This window comes from Antechinus flavipes, chromosome 3 (assembly GCF_016432865.1).
Source record: "Antechinus flavipes isolate AdamAnt ecotype Samford, QLD, Australia chromosome 3, AdamAnt_v2, whole genome shotgun sequence".
NCBI classification, from domain to species: Eukaryota; Metazoa; Chordata; class Mammalia; order Dasyuromorphia; family Dasyuridae; genus Antechinus; species Antechinus flavipes.
Window position 1 is genome coordinate 317,706,617 of NC_067400.1, and position 12,570 is coordinate 317,719,186.

Below are 12,570 nucleotides of genomic sequence, written 5' to 3' on the forward strand. Positions count from 1 at the left end.
CAACAATAAGTGGTTTATAAAAAGCACAATTGAAACAGAAAGGTACACACAGATTTAAAATAAGAGGTTGAAATGGAATCTATCACAGTTTAACTGACGTTAGGAAAAAATTAAGAGATAGTAAGATGATTATCTTGACAAAGCAACAGCAAAAATAGATCTAATTAAAATAGATTACAAACTTTTGCTGAAAGGTACTAAAGAAAATTAGTACCAACATTAAAAACATTTTACTAACTGTCATAAAATCTAAATACTAAAAGAAAGTTAAATGAATTATAAAGAAAAATGGAAAGTAAAATTATAATGTTAGACAATGTCAACTTAGTCCTCTTAGATACAGATAAATCTAACAAAAAAGGACTTAAACACAATTATAAAAAAATTAGATATGACAAAACACTGAATTTTTGTCTCACATTATAAATTTATCGATTTCAAATAACTACAGCATTGAATATATTTATTTCTTGCTGGTACTCTAGGCTGATCCCAGATGTATTTTTCAGTGTAAAAGGAATTTTCCTTAATATATGATAATTTTTTTATTGTTTTTGTTTGTTTGTTTGTTTTTGGCCTTTAGGAATCTACAATCAAAGACAGAGTGCAAGAACAAGGTAACATTTCAGCTTGAATGAGTCTGCTGTACATACAACAAATAAATTTTTTTCCTCATTAAATTTTAGCTTATCTTTACTGATTTTCAGTAGTCTTGTATATAAATGACTTAGGATGGCAAAACATAAATGGGTAAGAACCAGCAAAAGAATCTAAACGTGTTCATGTCAATATAATTTCTAATTGATTATTCCATATTAAACCATCCTTTCTCCCAATTATTCTCTTTCTTTCCTTGAGAAGTTCTGTTGGGGTTTTTTTCTTTTGTTTTGTTTTGGCCTTTGTTTTATTTTGTTTTTGTTTTTGTTTTTAGCAATTAGCTATGGCCCAAGGAGATATCCAAATGTTAGTCTAGTTTTTTTTTTATCTCAATTTCTTCTCCTAGTTGCCATAAGACAAAACTCCATTAACTGGAAATTGAAAATTTAACTTAAAGTTTCTGAGCAAGCTCATTGCTGTTTTTAGTTTCAGAGAATATCTGTTTTTAGCTGATTTACTCCCGATATTAGAAAGTAACATGAAGAATATAACCTTTTGTTTCTGGCAAGATTGTTTGTGATTCCCATTAGGGATATTTTTATGTCTTTAAAACTAGGTGTATCAGAAGACCAATACACAAAGCTTTCACTGTACAGAACATTGGATGAGACAGAGGACACCTCCAAAGGCTCTGAAAATTTTCCTTCTTTGGTTGCACTTAAAAATCTCCAAGATCAGGAGGATGAATATTTCCTAGTTTTGTTGGTGGAGAACATTAGTGGTCTATCAAAAACTGAAGGAGATTTTGAAGTAGAAGTCATTCCAGAAGTAGAAGCTGCTGTGTTTACCTTTCTGAAACACATAGGTAAGATTGAATAAAAAAATAGAAAATATTCATCAGCAAATAGTCTGAAAAATGTCTGAAAATTGTGATTAGCAGAAAAATGGGCTGTCCTTGAAATGCCCTTTCTGGCTATTTGCAGTAGACTTTCTATCTGTCAATAAGAGAAGACTTGGAAGACTTAGACAGGTAGGTAGTAATAGTGGATAGAATGCTGGATTTGGACTCAGGAAATCTCAATAAAAATCTTACTTTAGATTCCAACTATGTGACCCTGGGCATATCACTTGTTGTCTTTGAGACTTAATTTCCTCATCTATAAAATGTTGGGGTTGAACTTCATGGTCTTCAAGGTCTGTTCCAACTCCCAATTTATTAGGCTTTAGTCTGGTATATTTACTAGATCTTTATAAAAGAAGTAGGTTGAGGGAACTAGATTATATTTCTTTCTGTACTTCTTGATTGTCATCTTGATTGTTATGGGAATTTGTTTTGCTTTTACTTTTACAAGGATCTTATTTTCCTTTTATAATGAGGAAGAGAAGGAAGAGAAAAATAAATGTCTGTTAATTGAAAAAAATAGAAATACAATTTTAAAAATTGAATTTAACCAATAAAACTATTAAGATATCTTAATATTTTGAATTTATCAACTTTGTAGGAAGCTGACTTTTTACTCCAAAGTTATGCTTATATTTTGTTTGTTTGTTTGTTTTTGGCAGGGACAATTGGGACTAAATGACTTGCCCAGGGTCACACAACTAGAAGTGTTAGGTGTCTGAGATCAGGTTTGAACTCAGGTCCTCCTGACTTCAGAGATAGTGCTCTATCCATTGCGCCACCTAGCTGCCCCATGTTTTAATAGGAAACGGGACTTTACCATTATGAACTATATGTGTATTGTGAAATGATAGCAGCTGATATTTATAGAATATATGAAGATTTTTAAAAGCACTTTATTTATATTACCTCATTTGAACCTCATACTTTAAAGGTCCTTCTGCAGTTATTTTATTCCCATTTTACAAATGAGAAAAGAGGTTGACATAAATTACCTGGAATCAAACACCTAGTGTTAGAGGAAAGATTTGAATTTAGCTTTCGATTGCAGCTCAAACATTCTATTTACTTAATCACAATGTAAGTGCAAAGAACAGGTCCATGTAAAGTACAGTGAAGATGAAGGGGAAAAACACTTTTAGAAGCATAAAAAACTTTATAGGGAAAATGACTCTAGAGCCCAGAATCTGAGGATCCAGGCATTTTAAACTAGTGAAGGCAGAAAAATCAGAAGTAAATTCATGGTCTCTCTAAATTGGAGGACTCTAGTACAAATAGTTAGGGGCAGCTAGGTGGCCCAGTGGATAGAATGCTGGGACTGGAATCAGGAAGACTCATATTCCTGAGTTCAATTCTAGCCTCAGACTCTGGGCAAGTCATATTATCTCACTTGCCTGGGGGAAAAATACTTCTGTGTTGTGAACTTATTCTTCTTCAAACATAAACATTGCCATGTAGAAAGGAAAACAAAAAAAATTGCCTATGAAACTTAATTTTAATTTTAAGAGTGTATTAAAATTAATGAGGTAATAACAAAATTGTTGGGGCAGCTACATGACATCTAATTGATTGTAAGAAGACTGAAATTTATATAATGCTTCAAAGTATGCTGGTTTAGAGTCATCTCTCTGAGTTAAATTCTGGCCTCACACACACACACACACACACACACACACACACACACACACACACACACTTTATGACCCTAGCCAAGTCACCCAACTCTTTTTGCCTCACTTTATTCATCTGTTAAAAAATGAGCTGGAGAAGTAAATGTCAAACTACTGTAGTATCTTCCTTCCCCCCTGCAAAAAAAAAATGAACCAAATGAAGTTATGAAAGGCTGTCATAATTGAAATAATTGAATAACAACAGAACAAAATCAACCTGTTTATGTCCTTATTAACTCCATTTCCCCAATTATCTTTGCAGCTTTATCTCCTCAATTCACTGTGTATATTACATTTTCTAGCCAAAGCAACAATTCCCTATCCCCTTTTCTCCCCCACAGGTCATCTTCATCTTGGTATGGATGATTTCCTGCCAGTTTTATTTTTATAATTTATTTTATTTTCCTCTTACTTCTCAAAGCACTTAGCCCACTTTTGCATTGTATAGTTATTTAGGTAGTATATGATTGTAAATTTATATTTATCTAATAGTATATTTCCCTCCTATTAGATTGTAAACTCCTTGAAATCAGGATCTATGTCACATCAATATGTCTCTAGCATACACTCTTGATTGTCATGGGAATTTGTTTTGCTTTTGCTTTTACAGGATCTTGTTTACCTTTTATAATGCACACAGCACAGTACTAGAACATGATTTTTTAAAAATGTTTGTTGAATTGAAAACCAACTATTAGTTAGTATTCAATAAATAGTAATGGTTGAACAGGATAGTAATTGGCAGAGAGCCAATGGATGATCTCTGTCAAAAGAAGTCCACTTTGCTTAACCAGAAGGAGCTTCCAAATATAACACAAGTACAGAAGTATATACCTTCTACATCTGTGATTATATCCCATAGGTTATTTTAGAAGTGGAATTCTCACCTAGATATCTTCACTTTGGCCTCTCATTTTCAATTAGTTTTCTTCTAGAATGACAGGCTTAATAATGCACTAATGATCATTTTGTTTTTCTTCCTAGACATAAAGAAATTTGTTAATCGTTGTTCTCAAAACCAAGTAGTCCAAGAAAAAAAGATTTTAGTAGAACCGCTGGAAGAGACAAGAACAATCCTGGTGGAAAACTTGCCCCGCAATGTTAATGAAATGTATATCATTCTTTTCTTTGAAAACCCTAATAATGGAGGGGGACCAGTAACCAAAGTCCAGTCTTTCCCAAAGGACAATTCAGCCCTGATTCAGTTTTCTGAATGCAAAGGTAATAATATCTATTGTCAATTTTTTCTCAGTAATATTTAATTTTTCCAAATATGTGTAAAGATCGTTTTCAACATTTGTTTCTGTAAGATTTTGTCCAAGTTTTTTGTTCCTCCTTTTATCTCCCCACTCCTCAAGAAAGCAAGCAATCTGATATAGGTTATATATGTGCAATATTTTTAAACATATTTCCATATTTGTCATATTGTGCAAGAAAAATCAGACCAAAAAGATGAGAAAGAAAAAGCAAGCAAAAAAGGTAAAAATACTATGCTTCACATTCAATTTTCATAGTTTTCTCTCTGGATGCAGATGGCATTTTTATCCCAAGTCTAGAGCTAAATCTATCATAGTTGATAATCTTGCTATTACTGTGCATAATGTTCTCCTGATTCTGCACACTTTACTCAACTTCAGTTCGTGTAAGCATTTCTAGGCTTTTCTGAAATCAGACAGCTCCTCATTTCTTATAGCATGATATTATTTCATTAAATTCACATACTACAACTTGGTCATTCCCAAATTGATGGGTATCCATTCAACTCTCAATTCCTTGCTGCCATAAAAAAAACTCTACAAATATTTTTGCATATGTGGGTCCTTTTCCCTTTTCTATGATCTATCTATTGCTTATTTAATCCTGCTTTCCAATCCAAACCCCCCCCAAACAATTGGTATTTACTTGATTGTAACATTACTGAAATTTTTTTAATGTTTTAAAGTTTGCAAAGCATTTTATGTACATTAACTGATCCTTACAACATTCTTTGAGATAGAGACTGCAAGTATGTTACAGATGAGCAAATGGGTTCATGGAGTTTAATTTGCTCATAGTCATATAGTAATTAGGGTTAAAAGGCTTGATTTGAATCCAGTTCTGATTCTGAGTCTAGCCCTCTAACCACTCAGACCTTAGAGTTACTATTACATTCATTTTAAAGATGACAGTACTGGGACCCAGAGAGATTAAATGACTTGCTAATGGTCACGTTATTAGCAAATATCAGAGGATCATGTCTTGCCTTTCACCTTCACAGTATGAAGTCAGCTCAGAGATTATGCTTAGAATGAAGCTATCTAAACTGAGAAGGCAGCTTTATGAAAGGGGATTTTATGCTGAGTCACCAGGAAAACTAAGCTTTCCACTTGGAATATGGCAAGACTTCTCTGGAGGTCTTAATGGCCACAGCAGTTCAAATAACTGATTTCTAGAGTTACTAAAAATAGGATAGGAATCTTCCCACAGAACTATAGGCTATTATAAATTAGGCATTTGGAGTCAGGTTCTAATTGGGGAATTAACACAATCTCCATTATAATATGAGAATTATTCACAAATGTGTGTATGCATGTATATGTAAATACGTATAAACACAAACATATATGTATACACACACAGATGTGTGTTTTTGCATGGAAGAAAGATGGCATCTTTCTGATTCTATTCTCCCTGTCTTTTGCTGAGTTTGGGGAGGAGAGGTAGTGTCTCGGTCTGTGATATCATTGGCACAGAAAATTTCTACAGAATAAATTTCCTCCCAGTTCATATTGACACAATTTGTAAGTTTTAGGGAATTTCTTTAGTGACTTAGTGATTTGCCTAAGTCACATTTCCAGTAGTGGGATTGGGACCCAGGCTTCCTGACTCTGAAATTGTCTCTCATTTTTCCTCTCCTCTACTCCATATATAATCTCTTTGCAAAGTTAGGAAGTGAATAAACCACTTGTTGTGGTGTTCCATCTGCCTAATGTCCTCTAATAATAGAAAGAGTGCCATATGTTTTGAGAGAAGAAAGATATTGGGTAAAGATATAGGGAAAGAAAGGTAATGTGCATTTCAGTCCTCTAATAATTCTCTTTGTATTCCTTATATTGAGATAACATATGAGCTAAGTGTCCCTTAATAGGGAAGCACATTACAATTTGTGAAGTGCTTTTTTAAAAGTACCTATCCTCTCTCTGTCTCTCTGTCTCTCTGTCTCTCTGTCTCTGTCTCTGTCTCTCTCTTTCAGTTACATGTAATGATAATTTTTTACAGTTACATGTAATGATAATTTTCAATATTTATTTTACATAAGATTTTAAGTTTCAAATTTTTACTTCCTCCTTCTCTTCCATTTCTTTTCCACAAGACAGCAAACAAACAGATATAGGATGTATATGTATAATCGTGTAAATATATTTCTAAATTAATTGTGATGTGACAGAAGAAATAGAGAAAAAGAGAAAAGCTACCTCCCAAAAGTGAAGATATTATGCTTCAATCTGTATTAAGACTTCACAGTTCTTTCTCTGGTTCTGTATAGCATTTTCCATCATGAATCCTTTGCAAATGTCTTTATTATTGTATTGCTGAGAAGAGCTAAATCAATTATCATTGGTTACTACACATTGTTATTATTATTGTATACAATGTTTTGGTTCTGTTCATCTCACTCAAATGCAGTTCATATAAATCTTTCAAAGTTTTTCTGAAATCCAGCTGCTCATCATTTCTTATAGCCAGTAGTATGCCATTATATTCCCTTACATTCATAAATCTCAACTTGTTTAGCCATTCCTCAGTTAAAGGTTCATTCCCTCAATTTTCAATTCTTTGAAACCACAAAAAAGAACTGCTGTACGTATTTTTGTAAATGTGGTTCCTTTCCCCTTTTCTGTGAGCTCTTTGGGATATAGACCTGGTAATAGTATTTCTGAATCAAAGGATATCCAGAGATTGATTGCGTTTTTGGCATAGATCCAAATTGTTCTCCAGAATAGTTGGAACAGTTCACACTACCAACAATGCATTAGTGTTCCAATTTTCCCACATCTTCTCCACCATTTATCATTTTCCTTTTTTATTATTAGTGAACCTGATAAATGTGAAATGATCTGTTTTAATTTGCTTTTCTCTGATCAATAGTGATTTAGAGCATATTTTTGTATGACTATAGGTAGCTTTAATTTCTTCATTTGAATACTGCCTGTTGAATATTCTTTGACAATTTATCTTTTTGGGAATGACTTGTAATCTTATAAGTTTGACTCAATTTTCTATATATTTGAGAAATGAGACCTTTATCCAAAAACTTTGTAGCCATATGTCAGCTGTCCTTCTAATCTTGGTTGTTTCATTTGTTCAAGATCTTTTTAGTTGTAATGTAATCAAAATTATCCATTTTATACGTCATATAATGTTCTCTCTCTCTCATTTGGTCATAAATTCCAATTCTCCAAAAATCTGACATGTAAAGTATTCCTTGCTCTCCTAATTTGCTTATGGTATAACCTTTCCTATCTAGATTATGTACCCATTTTGACCTTATCTTCAAGTGTTGATCTATGCTTAGTTTTTGCCATACTATTTTTCAGTTTTCCCAGTTTTTGTCAATAGTTCTTATCCCAGGACATGGAATCCTTGTATTTATCAAAAAGTAGATTACTATAATATTTACAACTACATCTTGTGAATCTTACCTATTCTACTGGTCCTATTTCTCAGCCAGTACTGATCCACAACTCTATTTCTCAGCCAGCATCAAATTGTTTTGATGATTGCTACTTCATAATATAGTTTTATATCTGGAATACTAGGCCATCTACATTTGCGTTTTTCATTAATTATCTTATATTCTTGATCTTTTGTTCATTTTTTCTAGCTCTATGAAATAATTTTGGGTAATTTCAGTGGTATGGCACTAAATAAGAAAATTAATTTAGATTATCATTTTTATTATATTAGTTTGGCCTACTCAGGAGCAATTGATATTTTTATTTATTTTTTATATCTGACTTTATTTGTGTGAATAGTGTTTTGTCACTGTGCTTAGATAGTTCCTGTGTTTATCTTGGCAAGCAGATTCTGAAATACTTTATCCTGTCTTCAGTTATTTTAAATGGAATTTCTTTTTCTATCTCTTCTTGCTGAGCTTTGTTGGTAACATATTGAAATGCTGATGATTTATGTAAGTTTATTTTATATCTTACAACTTTGTTGAAGTAGCTTTTTAGTTGATTCTCTAGGATTCATAAACTGTATCATCATATCATCTGAATTTGTTTCCTCATTTCCTAGTCTAATTCCTTCAATTTCTTTTTCTTATTGCTAAAGCTAATATTTCTAGTATGATATTGAATAATAGTGGTGATAATAAGCATACTTGTTTCACAGGTGAAGGCTTCTAGTTTATCCCCCATACAGATAATGTTTGTTGATAGCTTTAGATAGATACTTATTATTTTTTTAAGGATCTATAATTTTCTTTCTTTGTTTTGGGTCTTCCTGGTTTAGATATCAGCATCATATTTATATCATACAAATAATTTGATAGGACTATTTCTTCACCTATTTTCCAAATAGCTTATAGTATTGGAAAGAATTATTCTTTAAACATTGGTATAATTTAGTTATAAATCCATCTGTCTCTGGAGACTTGGGGTGGGGAATCATTGATGGCTTGTTCAATTTCTTTTTCTAATATGGGGTTGTTTAAATATTTTATTTTCTCTTTTGGTCAATTTACATTTTTGTAAATATACATCCATTTCACTTAGATTTTTAGATTTATTGGTCTACAGTTATGCAAAATAGTTTTAAATTATTGCTTTAATTTTTCTTCATTGTTGACAAATTTGCCCTTTTTGTTTTTGATACTGGTAATTTGATTTTATTCCTTCTTTTATTTTTAATCAAATTAACCAAAGATTTATTTTTTTGTTTTTTTTTATTAAATTAGATGTAATTTTATTTATTAGTTCAATAGTTTTCTTACTTTCAATTTTATTAAGAAGAGAAGGGATCTTATATAAGAGATGTTGTGAAAGTAAAAACAACAGATCTTGGCAACAACTTGGATTTCGTTGAGTGAAAGATTCTGAGGATTCTAGGAAGATTCCTAAATTTTGAGTCTGAGGAATAGGGAAGATGGTGTTGCCCTCTACATTGTGGGAAGGTAGGGGCATGATTTAGGGGGAAGGGTAAAGAAGTCAGTTTGGGACATATTTTTGAGTTTAAGGTGATTACTGTACATTCAGTTTGAGATGTCAAAAAGGCAGTTACAGATATAAGATAGGAATTAAACAGAGAGTTTGGGGTAAGATAGATTGATCTGAGAATCATCATCCTAGAAATGGAAATCAAATCTATGAGAGCTTATGAGATGATCAAATGAAATAGTATAGAGGAGAAAAGAAAAGAGCTCTGAACAAAGCTCTTTTAGAGGGTGTGATCTAGAAAATGATACAACAAAGGAGTCAGAAATGGCCAAATAATTCTGATGAAAACTAGAATAAAATGGTGTCTCTAAAACTTGGAGAGAACAAAATATAATGGTGGAGAGAGTGGTCAGAAATATCAAAGACTGCAGAGAAGTCAAGAAGAATGAGAGTAGAGAAAAGGTCAATGGATTTGGCAAGTAGGAGATCATTAGTAATTTTGGAAAATCTTTTCGGTGTAATGATAATGTCAGAAGCTGAATTATAATAAGTTAAGTAGAGAATGGGAGGAGATGGAGTGGAGGCATCTATTATAGATTGCCTTTTTGAGGAGTTTAGTTACAGGGGCAGAAGAGATATGGGACAATAAGAAGCCTCAAGTAAGAGGATACTTTTTCAGGGTGGAGGAGAAAAAGTCATGTTTGTTGGTAGTTGGTAGTAAGGAATAGAAAAGGTCAGAATGAAAATAAGTAGAGGGGGGATGGGAAAGAAGGCAATCTATTAGAGGAGATGGAATGAAGTGATATCATTTTAATAAATAGAGGGTAGCCTTGGAAAGGAATAAGTATATTTCATCATCTAAGAGAGGGATGAAGGAGGAAAAAGTGTCATAGGATGATAGGAAATGAAGAAGATGGGGAAAAGGTCCTATTAATTGTTAATTATTAACTATTAATCCTAATTAACTGGGGGCTTTTTGTGCATCCTAAGTCTAGCCAGTGACTGACCAGTGTAATGCCAGAGAAACTGAGGCAAGATAGAGATCAGAGAGTTTTAATATTTTATTGGAGAGTTTAATTGATTGACTGGACAGAATTCTTGTCTCAAAGTATCCAGTGGTGAATATGAAAATCCCAGGGTTTTTTTTAGGACTCTAGTAAGAAAAGAAACAAAGGCAGGAAGAAAAGAGTGGGAAGCCTCAGGACCATAAATTTGGTTTTAGCAGGATGGGGGGAAAACCATAAATTCTTACTAGGAAGCCAAAGTCAGGATATCTGAATAAACAGAAGTAAAGATGTCAATTAGGTATCCAAGATAGTCTTATCTTTTAGAATGTTTAGAGGGGGTAATGCACCCCTAATAGACAGGAAAAAAGGCAGGGGGTGCATGCTGACTCAGGACAATGGAGATATAATCCAGGGAAACTAATGAAAGGAAACTGAGGTGGAACAGTTCAAGGAAATTATGGCATAACATTAGGAAATAAAATGTGTAGAAACAGACAAACGTCAATATTTTCCATTAAGAAAGGTTTTCCGCTCCTATATCAATATTCACTTAATCCATTAGTATTTATTAAGCACCTACTAAGTGCAAGGAACTGTGCTAAGAACTGAGACTACAAAGAAAAGCAAAGAACAGTCCCTGCTCTTAAGGAGATTATGGTCTAAAAGAGAAGACAACAAACTTACAAAAATGTACAAATAGCTATGAACAGGATAAATAAGAAATAACCAGTGGAGGAAAATCACTAGTTAAGGAGGATTGGGGAAAGCTTCTGGTAGAAGATTGGATTTTAATTAGGACTTAAGAAAGCCACACGTATCAACCAGCAGAGAATCAGAAGGAAAGAATTCTAAGCATGGCAGATAGCCAAAGAAAATGTCTAGAGCTGAGAGGTGGAATGTCTTGTTGATAGAATAGTAAAGAGGCCAGTGACTATACTATATATTGCTTCTAAATCTCCTCCACAAACAAAAAATATGCTAATCATTTGTAGTTCCATGCCAAACATAAAACATATATAGCTACAATTAATGTAATTGTTGGTTCTAGTCCTAAAGCAATAGTGTCTTAGCATGTTCAGAATCACATTAATTAAACACTGTGAATTCAACTTAAGATACAGTTTTAGCACAACTCTATCTCAACATAATTTTTAACTTTTAAGAATTTTGTGAAATCATAAATTCACCTTTGATATGCTGCCACTTCCACAACTCACGGAGAGATCTATGCTTCTTTATTGTCTGTGTTGTAGCTCAGGTGCTTACTCTTCTCTTACAATTAACTAAACTTTATTGCTGGCTAATGAACAACAGTGAATAATTCTGAATTACACTCACAAAATTCCAAGAGCTCCAAATGTTGGTTCAACATATGTTTTTTTAAATAATTGGCACTTGTTTGTGTTTTATTATTGTTGACATTTTTCTTATTGGCATTAATTATTTAAATTAGTTGTTACATTGGGAGTAATCTGATGAGTACCTTCTATTCAGGGCACTAATTTCTCCTTATTATAATCACACATAATAATACCAACTCACATTTACATAATACTTTCAAGTTTACAAAGCATTTTCCTCATTGTTCTTCCTGTGATATAAATTACTCTGTGATTATAGGTTATTCTGTAAATAAGTCTGGAAAAGACAAACAAGTTTAGGTGAGGAAGGCAGTATGGGCTGGACAAAGAGCTAGACCTGATTTCAAATCACACCTCTGTTAATGACTATCTGTATGATCTTGAGGAAGTACAAAATAAACAAAATAATTATCTTATTTGTGAAATTAGAAATGTCAAGCTGGAAAAATTCAGCCAATGTTTTACCTTGACAACAAATCATTCCACTAGGGTGGTGAAGGTGAGTGATTATACAACAAGAATTTCTGATATTTCTTCAGATACTTTGTACCTTATTTGGAATACAAATATACTAATTTTGTTTTTAATCTCACTGCATTTGTTTTCTAGCATTGTGAATGATTTCTCTTTAAAACAAGTTTCTAATGTTTATTGCATTCTAGAGACTGTTTTTTAAATTGGAAGTTGAAAGGATGCCCATCAATTTGGCAAAAGGTTGAAGGTATTTGAATGAAGTATTGTTGTGCTATATGAAATGATAAGCAGGCAGAAAAATCTGGAAAGACTTATATGAAATGATGCAAAGTGAAGTGAACAGAATCAGGAGAATATCGTACACAGTAACAGTAACATTGTGGGATGATCAACGTGATTGACCTAACTCTTTTCAGCAAT

General features: G+C 32.7%; 1 protein-coding gene across 1 annotated transcript in view; it reads left to right on the forward strand.

Annotated features, from left to right (window-relative positions):
* The window catches only part of PARP14 (poly(ADP-ribose) polymerase family member 14), a 73,387-nt gene that overhangs the window by 15,801 nt on the left and 45,016 nt on the right, over window positions 1-12,570 (forward strand). Inside the window, exons 3-5 of the mRNA XM_051985403.1 lie at window positions 584-617; window positions 1,214-1,462; window positions 4,153-4,389. Coding sequence (XP_051841363.1) covers window positions 584-617; window positions 1,214-1,462; window positions 4,153-4,389 — 520 coding nt within the window. The remainder of the gene's footprint in view (window positions 1-583; window positions 618-1,213; window positions 1,463-4,152; window positions 4,390-12,570) is intronic.